The 23,456-nt window shown below is 43.5% G+C and overlaps 1 protein-coding gene across 2 annotated transcripts in view; it reads right to left on the reverse strand.

Moving 5' to 3' along the window:
- Positions 1–13,765, reverse strand: part of SLC6A11 (solute carrier family 6 member 11) — a 125,233-nt gene extending 111,468 nt beyond the window's left edge. For both annotated transcript variants that reach the window (XR_005374600.1, XM_038565638.1), the window contains exons 1-4: positions 13,493–13,765; positions 10,509–10,643; positions 10,252–10,392; positions 6,797–6,887 (exon numbers count right to left, since the gene is read on the reverse strand). Coding sequence is in view for 1 of the 2 variants with exons in the window: in XM_038565638.1 (XP_038421566.1) it covers positions 6,797–6,887; positions 10,252–10,392; positions 10,509–10,643; positions 13,493–13,742 (617 nt within the window). In the remaining variant the exon portion in view is untranslated. The remainder of the gene's footprint in view (positions 1–6,796; positions 6,888–10,251; positions 10,393–10,508; positions 10,644–13,492) is intronic.
- Between the last annotated feature and the right edge of the window lie 9,691 nt (positions 13,766–23,456).

The following is a 23,456-nucleotide window of genomic DNA, read 5'->3' on the forward strand; positions in this document are numbered from 1 at the left end:
TTTCACTATTATTTATATTCCCCAAATGAATGAGAACATAAAATGTTTGTCCTTCTCCGACTGACTTACTTCACTCATTTTATTTTATTATTATATTTTTACTTTCCAGCTTCCTCTTACTAAGCTATATGCTTCTTTAGGTACAGATAGAAGCCCCCTGATCTTTCTGGCTACTGACAAGGTGCCCAGCACCTTGGAGGTTCTCAGAAAATGTCAAAACAACAATCAAGTGAAGAAAATGCACTGAGAGTTCTTCAGATCCACTCTAAGGGGCAAACAGAACTAGTTAATGAGCCTTCTCTAAGAATGCTGAAAAGAATCCAGGTAGGCTTTCAAAGAGCTGAATGACAGCTTCCTTTTAAAAATTAGCTACTACATATTGAGTACTCACCACGTGGAAAGCACATAGGCCTCATCTCATCCAAAGCTCTGACCCCCTTGAGAGTTAGGTACTATTACCATCCCATTTTCAGAGAAGCAGATGGAGGCTCAGGGAGGTAAGCTACCCTGGGTGGTGTGCTGGGCTGGTGGAGGAAGAGAGGACTTAAACTGGGTTCTAGAACTTGCTGGCTGAAGTCTACACTATGTACATGAAGGAGGTAATATATTGGGAGTAAGGTACTCCAAACTAGCAGAAGTAGATGGTGCCACCCAGTGTTGGGTTCTGACTTAGGGAAAGGGTCTGGGGCGGGGTGGGGGGTGGGGCACTTCTGACCCTCTAGTAGGAGGCTCAAAGATTGCTCCAGACACACAAGCCAATTCTGCATGAGGACCAGCTATGAATCTGCATGTGCAGAGGTGGGTTGAAGAGAGGCACTGAGCCTCAGTGTCAGGAGCTAAGGTGGGCACCTGACTTACAACCCATCCAAGGTCTTAGTGTATGTTCTTTCCTTTAATCCTCACAGCAATCCAGAGAAGGTGGCAGGGTGGGGAACCGGGCTAATCCCCATCTCACAAACAGGAAAGTCAATCATGAACATTCTTTCTGCAATCAATCCTTTCCAAAGGGTCTAGCCATACTGGGTTCAATACAGGCGAGGACTTATCCTCATCTCAGCATTGTAGGTGGGTGTTATCATTATCACTCCCAACTTACAAATAAGGACAACAAACTCTAAGGGGTTAAAAAACATCCATCCATTCATTCATTCATTCATTCACTCATCCATCTCTACTAATATTTATTAAGTACCTAGAATGTGTTGTCAAAACAACAGGAAACAAAGACAGTCCTTGCTGGCATGGGCTTATATCCTAAGGGAGGGAGGGAGAAAATATGGAAGTACACAAAGACATGAGGATTACAGGAAGTGCTTTGTAGACAACAGAACAGAGCGATGAAGTTGAGAGAAGCTGAGTGCTGATGTAGCTGGGATGGTCAGAGAGGGCGGCCCATCTGCAGTAAGAAGTAAGGGGCACCTGAGTGGCTCAGTGGTTGATCATCTGCCTTTGGTCATGATCCTGGGGTCCTGGGATGGAGTCCTGCATCAGGGTCCCTGTGGGGAGCCTGCTTCTCCCTCTCCCTACGTCTCTGCCTCTCTCTCGGTGTCTCTCATGAATAAATAAATAAAATCTTAGGAAAAAAAAAAGACGCAATGATAAGAAGGAGCCAGATACATAAGGATCTGGTGAGGAGTCTGCTAAACAAAGGGAATAACAAATGCCTGTGACTGAGCATGGGACAAGTATATACAAAGGACAGAAAGAAGGCCTGTGTAGATGAGGGCAATAGTAGAGGGGAAGGAGTCTGAGAGGGAAGCAGTGCTGGGCCCTGGGTCCACAGAAAGAATCAGGGTTTCACTCCATTTCCTCTGCCTCCCAAAATTTGTGTCCAAAGAAAATCAAGTGGCACATGATTTAGAAATAATTAAATTTTAAAAACTCATCCAGTGAAGATAAACCAGAAAGATAGGACCTCATCCTTCTGAATAAAGATATAGAACTGAAAACCCTTAGAGCTTAATTCAGGCCCAGCACACAGTATGTGCTCAACAAATGCTGTTTAAATGGACACCATGCAAAAGTGATTTCAATTGTATACACAGCAATACATGGATTTGCTGAAGACCTGTGGACCAATGGGATTCACGGTCTTAAGTGAAGAAAGAGCAAATCCCACCTGATGCCATGAGGCTGGTTACATATTTGACAGTACTCAATCCCAACAGAGGGCTTAAAATTTAGAACTGCAAACATATTTAGAAAAATGCTCAGATGCTAGATGCATAATGAGTTTCTAAGAAAACCAGGATGGCCTAATTTTGAAATCTGACATCAGAAAGACAAACAGCCCTTCCCCATAGGCCACCTGCCTGAGCCAGAATCTAAGACTTTCCAGTCTTGGTTCTCACTGGCTAAGCCAACAATTTATACCCTTAAAAGGGAAATGAACCCTTAAGATGGTAGGAGAGGGGATATTTGGGCCAGGTGCCCAAGGTCAAGGTGAAGCCATGACTGGTCATGGCAGGGAAGTAGCACCTTGTAACAGATTGTATGGTAGTTTAGGAGCTTGTCTCACCTCTGCTTCTAGAGGGCAAGAACTGCATCCCAGATTATTGCCTCCTCCAAATGTGCAGTAGTTCTTCCTAAGTGCATGCACCAGGAGCTCAGACATTTGTGAAATGAGAGAATGAGCAGGCGGCCAAGGAATTCTATTCTGATCAAGCAGTGCATCCCTAAATGAGGTCCCTGGAGTCAGAGGCAGTGAGGAAAGATAACAAGAGCATACCTGGGACCTGAACCAAGATGAGGCATCTGTGAGCCAGCCACACAAGGAAACAGTGAAAAGAACCAAAGAAGAAATGCTTCTGAGGAAACTTGATCCAATACTTGAAGGGCTGTCACACTGGTGAAGAATTAGGCATGCTTTATACAAAGCCCCAGAAGTCAACTCTTGGCTGAATTTAAGGAAAAACTCCCTCCTAACATAGTATGTGTCAAACTGTGTTTTGTGGACTGCTAGCATTCAGGGAGGTGGAAGTGTCAGAAGGGGAGGAAGGGAAAGGTTCCAAATGATTCCACAGGAAAAGATGTTGAGGAATCTGAGTTAATCAAAGAAATAGACGTTCTTGCTGAAGAGTACAGCCTTCAGCCCTTCTCAAATTTATGTGGCCCCCAGCAGATTTTTGTAGGATATTATGAACATCTCACGGAGTCTCTGTTCCAAGCTCAACTCTGTGAAAAGATGAACTATAGCTGTCTGACAAAAGCATCTTATGAAAAGGTGTCACATCAGTATTCAAGAGCTTTAAGGATGTGGCACATTCAAAACAGCACAGATAATAAAGATGCAGTCTAATAGAAAACTAGAATCACTGGTTCTATTCTCCCATGGACTTTCATCTGGAATGGTCAAGTGGTAGGCCAAAAGGTCCAGTTACACATAAAGATGCAGGTTAGCTGTCTTCTCCCACCACTTAGTGTCCAAATAAGTTGATAATACATATATCACAAAGGGATCCTGGAAGCAATCAATGATAATGGCTGGGCGGATTAGTGACAGGAAGAGTCCTTGTCAGAGAATGTTGACTCTTCGTGTAATGTTTTCTAGAAAATATTGCCTGCCTGCCTTCCTCCCATGCATCTATCCATTCTGTAAATATTCACTGAGGGGTCTTCCAAGACCAGCAATAGTAAATAAAGCCAAACAAGGTGTTGTTGTAAAACTACCTTTTAGGGAATACAGACAATAAACAAACATGTTGCACAAAAAATGATTTAATTGAGGTTTTATACACACAATTATATATATATGAAATGAATATATATATATATATATATATTACAAAGGAAATAGATGGTGCAAAACAACGGTAAGTTACTATGAGATCTTGTCCAGTGTGGAGTTTCAGGATAGGTTCCCTAAGGAAGCACAGAGATCCTGTCTTACAGACCCTTAAATGTGCAGCTTGAAATAAGTCTCTGTGACATTCCTCTGAGAAATCATAGCCCAGTGCAAGCTGGGAAAGGCCACACTGGCCCACCCACCATAGCAGCCTCCTCTCTAGCACACATCTTATGTATGTTGTATTTGGGACTATGACTCAGTAGGTCTGGGAAGGGCTGAAGAATCTGTATTTCTAACCAGGTGATTCTAATGCTGCTACTCTACAGACATTTAAGTAATACTAATGTATTGGGCATTTAAAAAAAGCCCAAATAAAAGGAGAGCTATACCATGTTCATTGACAGAGACACTCAATCATAAAGATGTCCATTTTCTTCAAATTAACCTATATATTCAATATACTGCCAACCATAATCCCCATAGAGTTATTTTTTCTTTACTGTGATTTAACCTGAAAGCTGAATCTAAAATAATTTTGGAAAATAATAAAGTGAGAGACTTGTCTTACCACCTCTAGGCTTACAATAAAAGTATAGGTGTGGTATTAACACACAATTAGCCAAAGAGACCAGTGGAATGGAACACAGAGCCCCAAAACAGACCTGTGCTTTCAGGAAAATTATATATGAAAGAGAGCATTACAAACCAGTAGGAAAATGTGAATTATTCAGCAAATACTGCTGAAAAAAAATGGTAATTTATATTAAAAAAACAAAAACAAAACAAATCCTGAACTCCTACATCATATCATATGCAAAAATAAAATTCCTAAATATGAAAATAGAAACTTTTAAAACTCTTAGAAGAAAATACAGAAGATGTTTACAACTTTGGGGTAGGGTAATACATCTTAAATAAGGTACCAACTATGTAAACCAAAAAGAATATACTGGCAAATCTGATTTCAATAAAGTTGAAACTCCTATATGCCATAAATAAATAAGAAAAGCCACACAGTAGGAAAAGCTATTTGCAGCATACTTACATCTAGAAAGTATCAATATACTATTATCTAGAATGTATCAAAATTCCTACCCATTAGAAAAGACATCCAAAGAGAAAAGGATATGAACAGGAAGTTCACAGATGAAGAACCCAGATAGAGGAAAAAACATGAAATGGTGATCAACCTCGCAAGTAATTAGAGGAATGCCAACTTGAAATAGCAAGATTCAAAACTTAAAAATCAACCAGACCAAGTACTGTCTAGAATATAGAACAGTAGAATTCACATACACTAGTGTTGAGAAAGTAAATTAGAACAATCTTTTCAGAAAGCAATTTGACATTATCTGATAAAACCCATAATGCTTGCACCATACTATGAGTAATTCTACTCTGTATGGCCTAGAACCCTTCATTCAGACACATAGCGAAGCATGGAGAAGATATTTATTCAGTGTGCTTATAACAGTGGGAAACAGGAGAAAGTCTAAATTCCCATCAAGAGGAGCTGGCTAAACACAGTGTTGTCTTTTTATGTATTGAAATACTATACAGCAGGAAAAAATAAATGAACCAAAGCTACATGTATATCAACATGGGAACATCTGAAAACCAACGTGGAGCAAAGAAACAAGGTTGTAAGAAAATGTAAGTAATGGATATCATCAATACGAAATTTTTAAGTATGGAAGAAAGGTCTAGGTACTATTCAGGAGATGAATATACAACACATGTACTATTAATATACAAATAGTTTATAGATATATATCTTAATGTAAAACTTATATAAAATTAAAATATAGAATTACATATTAATGTATAATGTGTGTATATATGTGAGATAACACACACACACATTAAGTATAAACATGAGAATGTTAAGTTTAAATTCAGTATCATGACCTCTAAAGAGGGAAGGAGGTGAATGGAATCTGGGAAGATAATTAAATCACTCATAAACATTTCTCTTAAATAAACTCATAAAACCACTGCCCCTCTACACTACTGATAATCGGCATTAGGAATTAGTGTAGGGGATGCTCTTGAATAAAGCCATACTTTTTTTGGACTGAAAAGCCTCAGAAAGCATTTAGCCCAACCTCTGACTCACAGAAGAAACATCTCTTCAATACCTGGAATAAGGGATTCTCCTATCCCTACTCAGGAGATCCTGAGTCAGGGCCACTGTGTACTGTTATGCAAGTTGGGAATGCACAATTCTGGAACACACATTTCACAATATAAATGATGCCCCCTAGGGTTGTGCAGTGAATGACTTCTATAATCACACGTGGCAGCCCTGTAACTGCTAGGTCATAGACCCGTCTGGAATACTGACGGAAAAATGCCCACCTCTAGGAAAATGCCCATCCACATAATTACAGCCTGTAATGTTGGATTCAGATATCTCCCCAATGAGTGACAGCCCTCAACCAGCTAAACACTTTCAGGGATGGGTGATCACAACCTTCGGAAGTACGTGCAGACCAGTGCTGTGAAATTGAGTTCTTCCCTTAAAGCACATTTGAAATCTTCCTCTTTATAACCTCTACCATTAAAGTTGATCTGCTTCCTTTGTGCATGACACTTCAGCATGACACTTCAGAAAACAAACCTGTCCCCTCTCCCTGAAGATGTCTGCTTTCCAGGCTAAATATAGTTTTGACTTAGCTTGTCACAAACACACTATGTCTCCTCTTTTGTTAAAAATGCCTTTTTTTTTTTTTTAACTATCATTTTACCACCACTTCTTATCCTAATAAGCAACCAGGCATGCTGACATGTCATTAAAGAACAAGAAAACATTTCTCTTAGCTGCTCCTTTGGGAAACCTCTAAAATCTTCACACTGGTTTCCAAAGCAGTCAAATGCCCACAGAAGCCAGGAAGTGTGAAGCCATAGAAAGAAGAGGTCAGGCTTTTCCCAGGGTGGGGGCAATGTTAACTGAACAGGACCAGGACAGAGGCCTCACAGGCCAAGGGACACAAGTCATTTTCCACTTACTCCCAAAACTCCATGACGGGAGAGGTGGCATTCTGCAGGGACACATGACTGTGGTTGCTCATGTTCAGTTTCTGGAACTCCACACAATTCTCTACAGTGAAAACAAGACAAGAAATATAAGATTAACCTCTGCAAGGGTTGGATCTTGGGAAACATTCAGAGATGATGATGCAACCAGGTGGTTTTACCCAGCCACTCCAAGCAAACATGCCTCAGAGAACATTGGGGATGGAAATCAATCAATAACTTACAGTTTAAGAGAGAGGTTTGGTCTGATCGAACAGGAGGAAAAGTTTTGGGGGCAGGGTACCTTCTCTCATTTCCACTCCATATGCCCTATCAAACTCTTTCCCTGTGCCTTGCTCCCTAATTTCCTTTCCTTTTTTCTACTTCCCTACTGAAGACATGTCCATGGCATTTCTGCCCTGCCCAGTGGCCCCAGCAGGAATAAAGGAATGAAAGGAGTGGGTCAGTCATGGGGTCCCTATGACAGTAATACAGTTGAGACTCAGTTTTCCTTCATGTAGAAAGATACTAACATTGCAGCTACCTCATAAAGATGTGATAACTGGATGAGATGTCACAAGCCTATATGTGTAAAGGATTTCTGCTTTCTTCACCATTCCCTCACTTGATCAGTCCAAGCAAGAAAGGACTTATCAAATGTCTCTTCATTTCATGAAACTTGGGGACTATGGGAGAATTTGAATTTCAAGTAAAAAACATCTAACTGTTTAACTTTAATGGTTCAGATCAACCCCTTCTGCCAGGAAGACTTCCTCAATCTTCCTCCTCCTAAAGTCTAAGAAAATTAGGATTTAAAGGCCTTCCAAGAAACTACCTTCTCCAACTCCCTTTATTTTGAGGAAGAGAATCTAAGGTTCAGAAATATTCAGAGGACCCACATCCATACTCTCTCCCTCCTCTACAAAGTCACCAGCCATTTAGGGACATACCTGGGAGTAGACTCCAGTCAGTGCTCCATCTCTTTTGTTATGGTTATCACCCAGGTCTGTTCCCCACCATGGAACTTATACCTCTTTACAGCACCCCTGGTTACAGAGGCACCTTGGCCACCATCAGACTGTGAACTCCCCAAGTGCAGCTGTACCATTCACTTTGGAGGTCCTGCACCCAGCACGGGGGTCAGCACAGAGCCAGTGCTCCACCTCCCTCCGGCACTGCTCTCTCCTCACATGTGTGCAAACCCTCCAACTACATCTGTAAACTCTGGAGCAGAAGCACCTCCCACACATGATGTTTTACACATCACAAGTGTTTACACACTATTAAGAGAACGGTGGGCTGCAAGCCAGTAAAAGAAAGGTTTGCAGTCTGCTGGGGAAATGTCCTCTGATCATCCGCCTCCTTCCAGCTCCTCTTGACAAATACTAACCATATTCTGAAAGGAGTGGGGGGGTGGGGAGGTCTGTGAGGTCCACAAAGTCCCGAAAGGAATCTGAAAATCTGAGATTCTAGGTACCCTTGTGCCTTTTTCCAGAGAGAGGAGCCTTTAGTTTTGATCAGTCTCTAAAACAATGTTTCTCGTTTTTTTTTCTAGAGTAAAAAAATTTCTCAGACATCCAACGTTGACAAGGTATTTTTATTAAAATGACATTTAATTATGTACAAATGAGTTATAAGTTATTTGTGATTATAGTATTCATATAATAAAGCCAGAATTAAATTATACATTAAATATCAACTACAGAACACAATTCAAATTGATAGCATAAAATGGATGTGTAGGATAATGCCATTTTGTGAAATTAAATGGATTTCCCAACAAAAAAAAGGAATCGACAGGGAGGAGGCAGGGTCTATTGAGTTCAGCTTGACTATTCTTCCACTGGCTACATGAGATTCAATTCTACTACCCTTTTGATCTGGTCAGGCTTTCACAATATCTTTATTCTTACAGTTTGTTGCATTCTTAACTGGACTTCACTCAGTACCAAAGTACTATTTATAAATTAAGTCTCTCCCCTCTTCTCCATTGGCCACCATCATCCTATTTATCAAGACTACATCTTAAGTTATAAACACGCACAAAATCAGGCACTGAAATCTCCTGACTGTCCTCAGTTATAAGGTGGTTGGGTAGAGAATCCAGAACATGTGCATATTTTTAGAGTGTCCTCAAAAGAAACAAACACAATTAAATTATCATGGAGGACTCACAGGCCTCTAAGAGTATATCCTTGAATTTAATTTGATAAACATCTCTATGAAGTCCCTGGCCAAAGAAAGGTTAAGAACCAGTGACCTAAAGAGAGACAGTGAGACCTCCAGGAAATGCAATGGGTGGGAGCAGGATAAAGTCATGCAGGACTAGAAACTACTTCATAGTATTCTCTAGGCCTAATTCCTACTGTTCCTTCTGCTGGCAACCAACATCCTACCCAGTCTTACTTTCTCAGCCTTCAGGACGACAAGCCACTTCCAGGGACAACCTAACCACAGGTTGTAACACAGGTGGTGAGCATGTGTGCTGATTCCAATCAAAAGGCAGTGGCTGCCTGGAACAATGCTGAGAAGGGTTCTGAAGCCAAGACTAAACTCAAAAGGAAAGAGTTCCATGATCTATTAGTGATGTCTGCTCTGAGCATGGCCATCACAGATAGGGATTAAACATGTTATTTGCCCTCCCTGGATTATAAAACTTAATCTTGATGGGATGGACAAATCGAAAAGCAAACAGCGCATTAAAATCCAACGTAACCTAAAAAGTTATTCATTCAAGGGAGTGGGAGAATGGTAAATTCAAATATGTAACTGGGTGAGACAGGTAAAGTAAATAGGTAATGTGGGCTGGGTGGAGACTGTGGTCAACTTGAGGATAGAGGACTTATCTAAAGACAAGTGCTTATTAGCATTGCTGCCAAGCAAGTAGGTGGGAATGTGGATCTGCTGTTGCCAAATCTTTTAATTTTTCAAGAGAAGCTGGAAATCTGGATTTTCATGTGAGGTTTTCTGGGTTTTATATTTTGACAACCAAAAAAAAAAAAAAATTGACAACCAAACACATTTTTGAAATTTGCTGATCACTGATCTAAAGCCTAATTGGTCTGTAGGCCCCTGGTTTGCAATCCTTGATCTAGCCTAACCCCTTCATTTTGCAGAAGAAAATCTGATACCCCAAGAAGTAGGGTTGGAACTGGAGCCTGAACCCCTACTCTGTCTGCAAAGGGCTCAGTCTCTGTATTTGGCAAAGTGAGGAAAGGATATCACCACTCTTCCACCCGTGCCAATTCTGGGCCAGGGCTCAGCATAGGCTCAGGGCTGCAACCCACAGAATGCAACCAGACCTGGTACAGAACTGACCTCCAATTTCAGGGGAATCTGGCCCCATGTCAAGAGGACAAAGGCCAGGATTGATCTCCAGGATAAGGGCATACCCCCAATGCCAGGCCCTCCAGCAAGACCAGCAGAGAGACCCTCCCTGGGGGCCATACCTGTGTTCCACTCATGCCCACAGGTGGCCCAGGGGAGCTCAGTAGTGAAGCAGTTGCTTAGGTAGAAAATGGCCCATGCCAGGATGATGATGTAGTATACATTTAGATGGGCCTCGATCACTTGTGTTGCATAGCCGATGCCTGAAAGAACAAAGGGAGGGATTTGTGTCTCTCTCCACCTTGTTAAGATAGTCTCAGCTACTTTTCACAGCCTGACATCACTTAGGCACCATTTCATTTTCTATCTCAATGCTTACCTTCAAATAAAGGGCAAACTTTCCTCCAACACGTAATGCCACCCTCACTCGTGAATTGTCCCAGAGCTGTTTCCAAGAAAAAAACAGGAATTCCACAGCAAATAAAAAACACCACGTAGGGAATCAGGAACGCCCCTACAAGGATGCAAAGTAAGGGAATGAGGTTAAAATTGCCTCTACTACTTCAGGTTTGGCACAAGAAATCTTTAATAAGCACCTACTATGTGCAAGACATAATGTTCTCTGAGCTTCAGGTCAAGTCCACACCTTGAGGACCACAGGCAGAAAACATGGCCCTGGGTCTCTGCTGTCTCTACATCACATCTCCCAGACTCAATCTCTTCATCTGTAAAATGGGGCTTTAATACTCGATATCTGTACCACTTATCTCATAGAAATGTGCATCTAAGATGATAATGTAAAAGTGTTTTCTTTGGTTGATTCTATAATTATATATTTCACCCTCCAGGCACAGGTTAAATCCACTCCCTCCCTGGACATTACATTCTTCTTTTCTATTCTAATATTCTAAAGTAACTTCAGTAGGCTAGGTGAAGGGGCCCCTTCTTATTTACTTCGAAGTGATCTGAAAAAAAAAAAAAAATCTTTTTCATTAAGAAAAGCATTCTCCAGGAGATGTGCAATAAGCAGTATCAGGCCCCAACACATGAGGGTCAGGTATGGAGCTGAATTATAAGGGGTTTGCAGCAAGAATCTATCTATTCAGAAAGGCTGACTTTGTATCAGTCTGGGAAAAGACCACCATAAGCTTTAGTCCTCCTATCTTGATACACAATACCCATTGCCTGGGTCTTTCTGTGAAACAAATTAAATAACTGAGGTGAATGAGCTATTATAACCAGAAAAGGATTTTTTCCAAATCCCTCATTCTCTCTCACCTATCTAATAACAAAGCCTGAAAACACATGCAATTCCCCAGCATCTGATCGCACAAATGAAGGCGTTAACTGAAATTGCTTTTTGCTAAATGAAGTCTCTTTAACCTTTGAATTAAATAACAACAATTTTGATCAATCCTGATAGTAGGACCACATCTACCAGATTTTGAAAGGGTCTTAGCTTTTTGGGGCAAGATGCTTTCTTTAACGTTTCACATTGGGAAAGAAATATCTTAAAAACTATTGTTGGGATCTATGAATAGAATTGTGTAGATATTTTTTTAAAGGGCAAGATACCTCAACTGTATCAGAAGGCAAAAAGTGTGTGAAAAGGAACAAGAGGGTCTGTTTGTTGAATATAAGTCTAAGTGATTAGAAAAAGCTGCAGTAGTTTCCCTAATATGTTAGCTTACCTGTAAACTCTCTAGAACCTAACAGATGGCACTTTCGGAAAAGCTTTTAGCCTATGTATTCATGAAGCTAGTAATCCTTAAGATAACTAGCTCAGTTAAATCAGGATATCTGCGTACCCAATGAAGACTTTTTGGCAAGTTTCAGAGGGAAAAAAAAAAAAGGCTAATTTTTAAACTTTACTCACTACAACTTTTTAAAAAATCTGTGCATAATTTGTAATTAACCCAACTTACTGTTTTCTCCTTTTAGGCATGCATTTTGTTTTGGCACAACCATTTCCTGTATTAAAAAAAGATGTTAAAACAATTTTTGCCTAAGATTACCCTAAAAGGTTTCCACAGTTTTCTAAGAAGACACGGCAACTAATGATGGCTGAATCTGCAGAGAGGCAGAACTCACAGCTGAGGCCACAGAGCACGTTCCAGGTCTCCCAGTCCACTCCCTCTCTCCCTTATGCCAAGCCACCAACACCGGCGGCCACTTCATTACTAGTGCAGAGCAGGCTTGGAGCAGCCTGTGCCTTCAGGATGAATGTCTCCAAAGAAAGGGCCTGGGCCAAGCAGTACCCTTCTCGCTCTCCCTGCAACTGCTCGCACAGGAAGTCCTGCTCCATGCAGTCTAACAGTGTGGTCCCTGCCAGCCAACTTCTGAGCCACCTTCAGTTGGGGTCTGGGGATCTGCTGGAGGGGCAGGGGCACAGCAAAGAAAGGGATACACAGACACAGGCTTTTCCTTGGAAAAACCGTGCCACCCAAGAAGGTTTCACAGGGTCCCTTGCCATGCACCTGCTATCTGTCCTGTTGATACCACAGGTAGAGGCTCCTAAACTCCTTGAGCTGAAAGATCTGAGGATTCACTGCAGCACCTCCACCAAACGGACTTGGGCATGTCACCAGGAACGACTCCTCTCCTTCCTTTCCCTGTCCCCCACTTCACAATCTCTAAGCATCTCCTAAACATCAAATCAGCGTTGTTGCTATTGGTTGTGGGTGATTCTGAGACCAGTGAAAGAAACTGCTTGGTGCCAACGTTTCCACCAGATAGGCCGGAAAGGGGACCTAGTGAACACCTTAAGGGCAAATGAAACATCCATGACCCACCTACAAGTTTTTCCCTGTTGTCAGTCCAATCCCAGTTTAAAACCAGGCCTTGGTTGCAGAATCCCACCTTTATCTCTTATGGGGTTATTTCTTTGACCCTTTGCATTCTCATCTGCAAAATGGGTATACCAATGCCCGCAAAGGTGACGTTAAGGATGAAATGAGATGATGTAGGTAAAGCTTGTTATGGAGTCTGGCATTTTTTCACTAAGCGCTCAAAACCCGAACCTACTCAGATAATGATCAGGGTCCCCTTCCTTGGTGCCGGCTTCCGGGAAGCTGAGGCTCCCGCCCCAAGCAGTAATGCAAGTGCCAGAAGCAAAGGCTCCTAGCCTAGGCCTCCAGCTCACGCCGCCACAGAAGGCACCTGGCTGCCAAGTCCCCGCGTGCCAGCAGGCGGCACATTCAGGTGCGAGGCGGCACGTGCACGGAGCCCTGGGCTGGGAGAGCCGCGGGGCCGAGGCGGGCACTGCCCCAGGGTCCCGCTCCACGCAGGCGCGGGGGGGTCGCGCGCGCACCCCCCGCTCCCCGCCCCCACCCGTCCTCCTTGGCGCCGCGGGTGCCGCCTCACCTCCTCCGTTCTTGTAGCACAGGTAAGGGAAGCGCCACACGTTGCCCAGCCCGATGATCTCCCCGGCCACGCTCAGCACGAACTCCACCTTGTTGTTCCACTGGCCCCGCTCGTGGACCGCCTTGTCGCGCTTGTCGCGCGGGTCGCGCGCCCCCGCCGCGCCCCCGCCGCCGCCTCCCAGCGCCTCCGACTCCCGCGCCTCCTCGGCAGCCTTCCCGTTGCCCAGAGGCAGCGCCTTCTCCGCCGTCATGGCCGCGCTGGCTGCCTCGTGCGCCGGGCCCGACTCTGCGCCGCCGCCCCGGGCGGGCTGGCTTTTCAGGAGGCGAGAGCGGGCGGGAGGGGGAGGCAGGGGGTGGAGCTGAGGGGCCGGGCCGGGCCGGGCCGGGCCGGCGCGGGGACGGGGACGGGGACGGGGACGGGGACGGGGACGCCGCGGCCCGGCCCTCGGGGCGCCCACGCCGCCTCGGCCCCGCGGGGCCCGGGAGCCCGCGAGCACCTTGCGCGCGCCGAGCACCTTGCGCGCGCCGAGCACCTTGCGCGCGCCGAGCACCTTGCGCGCGCCGAGCACCTTGCGCGCGCCGAGCACCTTGCGCGCGCCGAGCACCTTGCGCGCGCCGAGCACCTTGCGCGCGCCGAGCACCTTGCGCGCGCCGAGCACCTTGCGCTCTCTTCCTTCGCGCTCTCCCACCTCCTGGCCTCAGGACAAGAGTGGAAACGCCCATTCAGGCCTACGGCGGGCTGCGGAGACGGAGACCAGTCCCTCAAGTTCCACCACTCCGTAACCTCCAATAGCTGGGGTCTAGGTTGCCCTTCTCTAAGGAGAGAAGTGGGCTCTAGACCAGGCTTCTTCCAACTTTAAGATACATACTAAGCACCTGCGGATCCTGATCTAGTGGGTCAGCCTGGGCTGGAGCTTCCGTGTTTCTAACAAACTTCCAGGTGCTGTGGATGCTGCTGGCTCAGGGACCACACCTGGAGGAAAAAGAAAGTAAATGAACTCCTGATTTCTTCCCAGTTCTGGAGATTTGTGAGCTTCCCCTAGGATGGGCACACCCACAGATCTTGCCCATCCTGGTGCTAAAGTTCTAAACACAAGGAGTCAGGACCGTGTGGTAGTTAAATTAAGAGCATCTGTCCGAAGATAGGCAAGTATAAGTTGAATCTCACGCTCCACCTTTCTGAGCGATGTGAAGTCATCTGACCTCTATGCCTCAGTTTCCTGATCTGCAAAAGGAAATACCAATAATGCCTTTCTTATGAGGTGTGTGTCTGTGTGTGTACTTAATGAGAAAATGCTCATAAAGTACTTAGTACATTGGAAATGCTCGATGAACTTCATTTTTTGGCATGATCATACAATCTGTAGTTACACAATATATATATTCATGAATCTTCTTGTTTAATATCTATCACACCACTCAATTGTAACAGTGATATACACTGTCTCAGTCATTATAATAGCCACAGGGCTTGGCGTAAGACCTAGCACATAGTAGGTGTTAAGTAAATACTTATGGCAAGAGAGAAAGAGGGAGGAAGGAGGAGAAAGAAAAGGGAAAGAAAATTAGATCTGCAAGGGGCCACAGAGATAGATCTACCTCCATCGTTCCATAGCCCTGAAGAAGGCCAACCGCAGGAGCTCTCACTCATGCTCTCCATCCATCCCTGGGAGCTCCTTCTGGGCTCTCAGGGAGAACCTCCCCAACTGCTAGCTTTCAGCCTTTGCTTTCATTATGGCTTACAACTGCTCAAGTCGCTCCCCACCTCCATCCCCCTAGAAAACCCTTCCTGCTGCCATCTTCCCATTTCAGGCCTTCTTCCTCCCCTCCCCCTCACTATCATATTTCTTGAAAGAGTAAGTTTACATGCTGCTGGCCATGTCTTCACCTCCCACTCATTCCTCAGCCCACAGCAATCTGGTGCCCACCCCCACCATTCCGCTGAAAGTGCTCTCTTGGAAGTCCCTGAAGCCCTCTTCATTTGGCAAATCTTACAGATCCTTGTCCATTCCCATCCTGCCTGACCTCTAGGTATCTCTCTGTACCATCTTCCCCTTCTTTCTGTCTCAAAATTCACACTTACATGCTTTCCTAAACACTGCCTGCCTCAGCTGCTGTTTCTCTCCCTGCCTCTCTGCTTTTTCTTTCTCTCTTCTAAATTTCATCTTTTTCATGCTTTTAGCCACCCAAAGAAATCCTGATGGCTCCCACACCTTCGACCCCATGTGCTGTGCAGGGTATCTTCAAAAGCAAAGATTCTGCAGAGTGTTTAGGGTAAGAGTAAACTGAATTCAGGTAGGTGTGGGGTCACATCCAGGCTCTGCTCCTTATGAGCTGTTATCTCTCTCCTCAAGCTCCCTCCTCTGCCAAGTGGGGTTGATACTAGTTCTGGCATGAGGGTTTGAGGGCTGAAAGCCTTGAAAGCAATAGGTGTTCTGTGCATAGTAGTTATTATTTTTATTGTGATGATGATGGTGATGTCATCCCCTTGTTTAAAAGTCTTCATTGACCTTCCTTTTCCTACAGGATGAAATAAAATTGCTTCCCTTGGCATTCAAAATGCCCCCACAATCTGATTATTCCAGCCTTTCCTTCTAAATGGACGCCCTTTCTATCCATGCAAAAACTCCATATTATTACTTTTATTCAGTGGGGGCAGGCATGGTCCTCATACTGCACATAGAATGGGCAATAAAGGAAGAAATTCATGTTTGATCTTGACAGTCCCTGCACGCAATAGGTACATAGTACCTAGGAGTCCCACTGTTAAATGAACAACTACATCAAAAGTTAGAAATACAGTCCCAACCCTTATTGCAATATTAGGCTATCACCCCAGAATCTGTGTAAACCTCCTTTGAATCTAATTACATTTTGCTTTATAATGCTCCTCAGCACAATTAGCTCCAGGAATTGACTTCCTCTGAGGAGCTATGATTTTATGAGACCTGCTTGGTAAGTAACACTGAGCAGCATAAGAGGGTTGGAGCTGGCCATCCTCTGGCACACATTTGGGCTCAGTTTTGCTGATAGGTGGTTATGTGGCCTTGATATGTCCCCTAATTTCTGAACTGCGATGTCCTTGGCTTATCAAAATGAGCTTGATTTTCCTCATCTCCCAGGGTAGTCTTAGAGGTAAAGTTAGACTATATGCAGAGAAGAACATTGTATAAACGCTAATATCTCAAACTCACCTCTCAGGTTTTAATGTTTCCTTTTATGGAAGTTGACCAAGTCAGTATCCTCTTACTAGAATTTGGTAAATAAATGTTTAAAGTCTTTCCCCATGGTTATATTATGGCTCTGAAAATTCTTGTTCTTTTTCTTCTGTCCTTATGCAGAAGAACTGATATTTCCCCCAATATTTCAGAGCCTCATCTCTGAACCTTTTTCATTTTGTTATTATTGAGTGGCAGTGACTTGAAGAGCACACAGCCATGTCTCTGGGATGGATGTACTTAGGTTGGAGCAAGATAGGAATATGGGCCATGGATCATCTCCAGAGCTAGTCCTGATGCAGCACAGCCTAGTGGTTAGTTACATGGGCTATACAATCACACTTCTTGAGTTCAAAGCCCAGGTCTACCAATTTGGCACATAACTCCGAGCTCCAGTTTCTTTATCTGCAAAGTAGGAGTACTAATAGTATTTACCTTTGTTAGGAAGATTAAATGGGTTAGTATTTGTAAAGTACTTATATTAGTGCCTGATACAGATATTTCTGTTAAATAAATATATAAATAAAAAACATAAAAATATTTCTGTTCTTTAAATAGAACAGAAATATCATGACTTTCTTATTCCTTTCTCAGGGCAAGCATTCAAAGTCTTTAATCTTCTGGAAATAGCTATCCTGAAGGCTCATTTAAACTTCAGCATTGCTCATTCATTTGTACTCCAAATACTTATGGATCTTCAATTATCTTCAGACATTTTATTTGTCATGAGGGTACAAAACCAGATAGAAAGCCTGCCCTGAGAGTACGCTGAAGCCAGCTCATACAAGCTCATGAGAGCCAATTTTTAAGTTTTCAGGGATTTTGCAAGCCATAATTGGGAGCTTGAAGTCTTCTGTGGTGGTTTTACTTATACCACAGCAATCTACAAAGGCTACAAATCAACCCCACACCCCCCTAGCCAGTGTACCAGCCCACCATTACAGATTAGTGGAGGATGCAGATTCTAGTGCAGTAATCACAGAAATGAATAGAAGTTGGAGATCCTGGTTTATGCCACAAAAGAGAGCTCTATGTTGCTGGAAAAGCTTGTAACTGAGAGATCTGACCTTGTCAAGATCAGGGAGGGCTCTGTGAGCAAGTGACAGATGAGCTGAATCCTGAAGGGACAGAAGCAATGAATGGAATGAGGGAGCTGGGGTCCTGAAAGATGAGCACTAAGGCTGAGGCTGGAGCACAGAGTGTGGAACAAAAGGGGAAACATTTTTAGTAATGGGTGACATTAGCATATTTGCATTATAAAGAGATTACTGTGAAAAGTGGTTTATGGAGTGAGGTGGATGCTATGAAGAGACTACTGCATTAGTCTGGGCAAGAGATGATGCAGCTTCCATGAGGGAGGTGGCGATAGAGAGGAAGAGAGGAAGGGGAAGGTGGTAAAACCTACAGGACTTGAGGTGCCTAGGTGGTTCAGTGGTTGAGCACATGCCTTTGGCTCAGGTCATGATCCTGGGGTCCTGGGATCAAGTCTCACATCAGGCTTCCCGCAGGGAGCCTGCTTCTCTATGTATTTTCACGAATAAATAAATAAAATCTTAAAAAAAAAAAAACAAAACCCACAGGACTTGACCTGGTGCTGAAGATGAAGGATGAGGAAAGGGAAAGTATACAGTGTTCTCCCAGGTTAGTAGAACTCCAGAACTCCAGCATTCCATCTTGAGGACGATGATCCTACTCTACTTTGTGCAGATACACCCACTGATGGCTTGCTCAAGGAGGAATAGGTCAGAACACTGGACAGTGCACTGGCTTCAATGGTGTGAACGGTTGCAAGACCAAAAAACTACATGGCAGAACCAGGATCAAAGAGAGGAAACCAAAAACCATTAGGTACCAGAAAGAATTCCTTACAAATCATCCAAACTGACTAATCTGTCCCAGGAGGTAGTAAACTCCTCTCACTTAAGATATTGCAGTGGAAACTAGACCAGCACACAGCAGGAAGGCCACAGGAGTACTTATGAGTGGGCTTTTCTAGTCACAAGAGTCTTTGAGAACACGGTTCTCTGCAAAAACTTTGCCTTATTACCATCACTATGCCTTTTTCTAATAGGTTTGCATTAACGGTCCCAATTCTTCACCCTGCCCTATATCCATGTGATTTGCCATGTAACTCTGTAGGACCCTCCCAGCACCAGAGTTCAGTCATCTAACTTGATTTGGACACGAGAATAAGGAAGAAGTGATGATGTTCCAATTCTAAGCCATGAGTGATGGTAGGGTTTCTGCTTGCCTACGTCTGCTTTCTGCCATCACCCTGTGAAGGATGTTCCAGGTCAGTCCACTGATTCGGGAGGAAAACAAGATAAACACAGAGCAGAATTGCCCAGCCTGTGTGCTCCCAGGCAAACCCAGATTAATGTAGAGACAGGGACCACAGAGGTATGAGCAAACTCATCCCAGCCCACTTCCCACCTCCTGACTTAGCGACCATAATAATCAATGTCTATTATATTTAGCCATGGAATATCAGTGAGTTTATACATTTTTTTCTCATGTCCTTCCCCTTTCCAATGCTTCCCTTTGCTTATCAGGCACAACTCATTATCTTAAGCCCAGTTCAATGTTCATCTTCTTCATGAATTCTAAAATGATTTCTTCACCCTCTATACTCTCAGGACTGCTTAATAACCATACCTTCCAGAAGAAGTGTCATATTGCAGCCTTTATCCCACCAGGCTTAGGAACTGCCCTCACCAGATCGCTGTGAAAACATTCTTCTTTTAATGCTCTCAGTGCTGGTTCAGGGCAAGATCTTTACTGTCTGGGCCAGAATTAAGATAGATGGGTGACTCTGCCTGGGAACACTTCCCTCTCCTTGCCCCTTAGCCATTTCCCTCCCTACGTCTTTACTCACCTGCTTATCTTATGCCACAATCCCTAATGACAGCCTTCTTTTGAGAGAAGGAAATACTGGAAGAACTACCTGGAAATACTGTAAGACATTCCATTGAAATGTTTGGATAAATAAACACAAGTAGATAATAATTCTATCTGTATACTGTAGTAAATTGAGTGGTCCCCAATGTTCACTTGCCTGTAATTTCTTTTATATCCTCACTCTTGCTGCAGACCCATGGTAGGCAGAGTGTGCTTCCCCATCCCTTGACCATGTGATCCACATTGGCCAAGTAGAGGTTTGAAATGTGCTTGCGTAATTGTGCTTTCCCTCTTACCTGCTGACATTACCATGAGAAAAAAATGTAGCTGCTGCCCCTCTAGCGGGAGCCCTAGAAGGAGACAGTGGAGCAGAGATGCTCCAGCCAAACCTCAGACCCACAGTTTGAAGCAGAGCTGCCCCAACCAATCCATAGTCACAGGACTGCAAATAAACTGAGATTTTGAGATTATTATACAGCAAAAGCTGATTGATAATGCTTACCACAAGCTATGCGTATACCTTCATGTACCATTATCTCTGTTAAGCTACACAAAACCATTAGAGGGTTGGGATGGTAAAATACTCATTCTGCAGATCATGAAGCTGAAGCTTAAAGATGTTGAGCAACTCGTGCAGAATCACACAATCAAGTTAGAATTCGAACCCAATTATTGGATGTATCCTCTGACCTGCCAGATCTCACGATAGTCTTCTTCTGGCTACTGGTTTCACTCACATAAACTTTGCCTTTCCCTGTTTGATCTCAGTGGAAAAATTAGAGGACAGAAGTTTATATTCTTTCTTCATCTAAGCCCCAAAATTCTGATTCAAAACTTAATTATTATATCCTGGATGCCAGCCTAAGCAGTGAATCCCCCATCTGGGCCCTGTTGCTATAGGAAAAAGCTTTCCAAGTTCCACATATTGATTTTACACTTGGACTCTGAGCTGTAGTCCTTCTGGGATTGGGAAGCACCTGTGTGTGAACACATATGGTTCCTTGTGTTCTGATTTTCCCTGTGTTTATATCTAATCTGCATAACCTGGCTCAGATGTCTAAAGCCAGTGACATGTTACAGATATTCACATTTACCTACAGCTAGGGCTCCTAGGACCACTGCATCCAGGTACACAGACTGTAAGTGCTAACATTGAGGACGCCATTCACATTACTACTCTGAAATTGTGCAATATGGTAGTCCTGGTCCTCTTATTACAGATGTCAACACTGATCCCAGATTACTCAGTTGGTAAAATGCCATACTCCCCATTGGCCCTAGCTATACTCTGCCTTGTAACTATATACCAAGGTTGTTCAGATATCTCCTAGAGAGAATCATAAAAAGAACTGAAGGACTATTAAAGATACATGGAGCCCCAAGTCATTGCTCTCTGGCTCAGACTTTGACACCCCAATGTTTTCTACCACTTTCTTTAACGAGACTCAGTATAAAAAATTAATAGGGGGAACTTTTAAATAAAATTTCCTGATGCCCTAACATCCTCATCCCAGACAGAGCCCCACAATTGTCCCTAAAACCAACAGCTGTGATTGGAGGTCTGCTTTGTGTCAAGCAGTGTGAGTGCTGGTGAAGGCTTGGAAATGGTCTTGGCCTTTCAGTAAGATAAAAAACAATAATCCAGCATGGTGGGCACTAGAATAGAGATGGATGCAAGGTCTAATGGGATTACAGAGGAAAGGGTACCCCTCCTCCTTTGGCGTTGCATAAGACTTTAGGGAGAAGGTGACATTCACATTAATCCCTTGAAGTAGGAATAGGAGTGCAGGTGGGGAAAGGAGATGAAGCTATGTCAGGCAGAGGCACTGTAGAGGCAAAGGCATGAAATTGCGGAGATGCCCAGTGTGCTTGGGGGATGCCAGTTACCTAGGACTGCACTGTCCCAACAGAGCAGCCACCAGCCACGTGTGGTTACTAAGTGCTCCCATGTCTTCACTGAGATGTGTTAAAACATATTCTATATTTCAAAGATAGTGTAAAAAAGAAAGTAAAATAGTTAATATTTTCAATATTAGTATTGAAATTGAGTGAATAGTCATGCTGAAATTATAATACTTTGGATTATATTGGGTGTAATATTATGATTTATAAGAAATATATATTTGGTCATTCAGATGACCAAAATACATTTCTCATACATATTTGGCCATCCTCCATGATTCCTAACTCACAGCTCCCCAAACCCTTAGAATTTCCTGAGGGGAAAAGAGTACTGTAATCATCTTCTGTCTTAATATTTGATCTCTTGTCCTCAGTTCCTGAAATCATTTGAGAGCCATTAAGTTGAAATGGGTATCTTGTTATTTATAACAAATTCCTTTCCACCACAGCTGGGTTTATGTTAATGAGGGGACTTTTGGAAAGCACCTGAGGAGAACAAACCGTGAATAGAGGGTTGGAACTTTCACTCCTGTCCCCTGACCTCCAGGAAGGGAGAAGGGCTAGAGGTTGAATCAATGGCCAATGATTTAATCAATCATGCCTATGTAACAACGCCACTATAAAAAATTCAAAAGGACAGGGCTCAGACCACTTCGGAGTAGTGAACATATGGAAGTTTGGGGAGATTGGTGCTCTGGGACAGAGCACAGATGCTCCACACCCCTTCCTCAAACCTAACTCTAGGTATCTGTTCCAATCTGCCTGTTCCTGAGTTATATGCTTTTATAATAAATTGGTAAGGAAGTGAGTAAAGTGTTTCTCTGAGATGTGAGCCAATATAGCAAAGTAATCCAACCCAAGGAAGGTGTCATGGGAACCTGTGACTTACAGCTGATCAGCCAAAAGCACAGGTGACAACCTGGACTTGGAATTGGTGTCAAAAGTGGGAGGAGGAGCAGTCTTTTGGGACTGAACCCTTAACCAGTGGAGTCTGATGCAATCTCTAGTAGATAGTGTCAGAACGGAGTTGAATGGTGGGATACTCAACTGATGTCTGAGAATTACTTGATGGTGATTGGAATTGGTGATCAGAATCATTTACTGGATTAAGTAAAAGGTATTACTCAAAATTAATTTCATCTTTCATACTTTTTCAATGTGGCTACTAAAAAGTTTAAATTACTTATGTGACTTATATTTCTACTAGACAGTCCTGGTCTAGAAAAGCTAGGACAGTAGATGGCAATAAATACAAAACTGAGCCTTTAGTTTAGCTATGATCTTAAAATGAGCCTGTAGACACACCCAACCTGCCACACAAATCACAGTACCAGTCATTCGCTATTCCATGGCACCCTGCCTCTTCGTGCTTTTAGGTTCTTTGCCCAGTCCTTGAAGCATCTGTGCTTCTGATTCAACTATGCAGACCTAAGTGATTGCCACACTTTTTAGAGTGGCAGCCAAAGCTTTTAGTGTCTCAGCTTTTCTAGGCCAGGGCTGTCCAGTTGAGATATAATATAGGAAAAAGTTGATCCATGCTGCATACCCAATCTGAGTCCCAACCAAGTAAGTTCTCAGGAGGCTATTTGAGGTCTCCAATCAAAGCTATTGCCAAATCCAAACCAGACAGTTCCCTGCCCAAGGCTGGGTAGTCAGCCATGACTTAGCGATCGGGCACCCTTAGTGGGCCATTTGCTTCTCATCAAGCCATGAGTTACGATATGCTGTGCCCATTTCTAAATGCCCATCTGTTTTCCTCTTTGGAGGATGGCAAGGGGACAGGTGTCTGTCACTGCCTCAAGCAGATCTTTCTCAACTGTCTTCTTATAGATTTCCTTTCTCAATCCACACCACTAATAGTGTATAGTCAGTCTTATCATCATCTCCAAATTACATTTGAGCAAACCAGGATGAAAGAGTTTAAGAACAGTTTGTAAGTGGGATTAT

The sequence above is a fragment of the Canis lupus genome, chromosome 20, assembly GCF_011100685.1.
Source record: "Canis lupus familiaris isolate Mischka breed German Shepherd chromosome 20, alternate assembly UU_Cfam_GSD_1.0, whole genome shotgun sequence".
Classification (NCBI taxonomy): domain Eukaryota; kingdom Metazoa; phylum Chordata; class Mammalia; order Carnivora; family Canidae; genus Canis; species Canis lupus.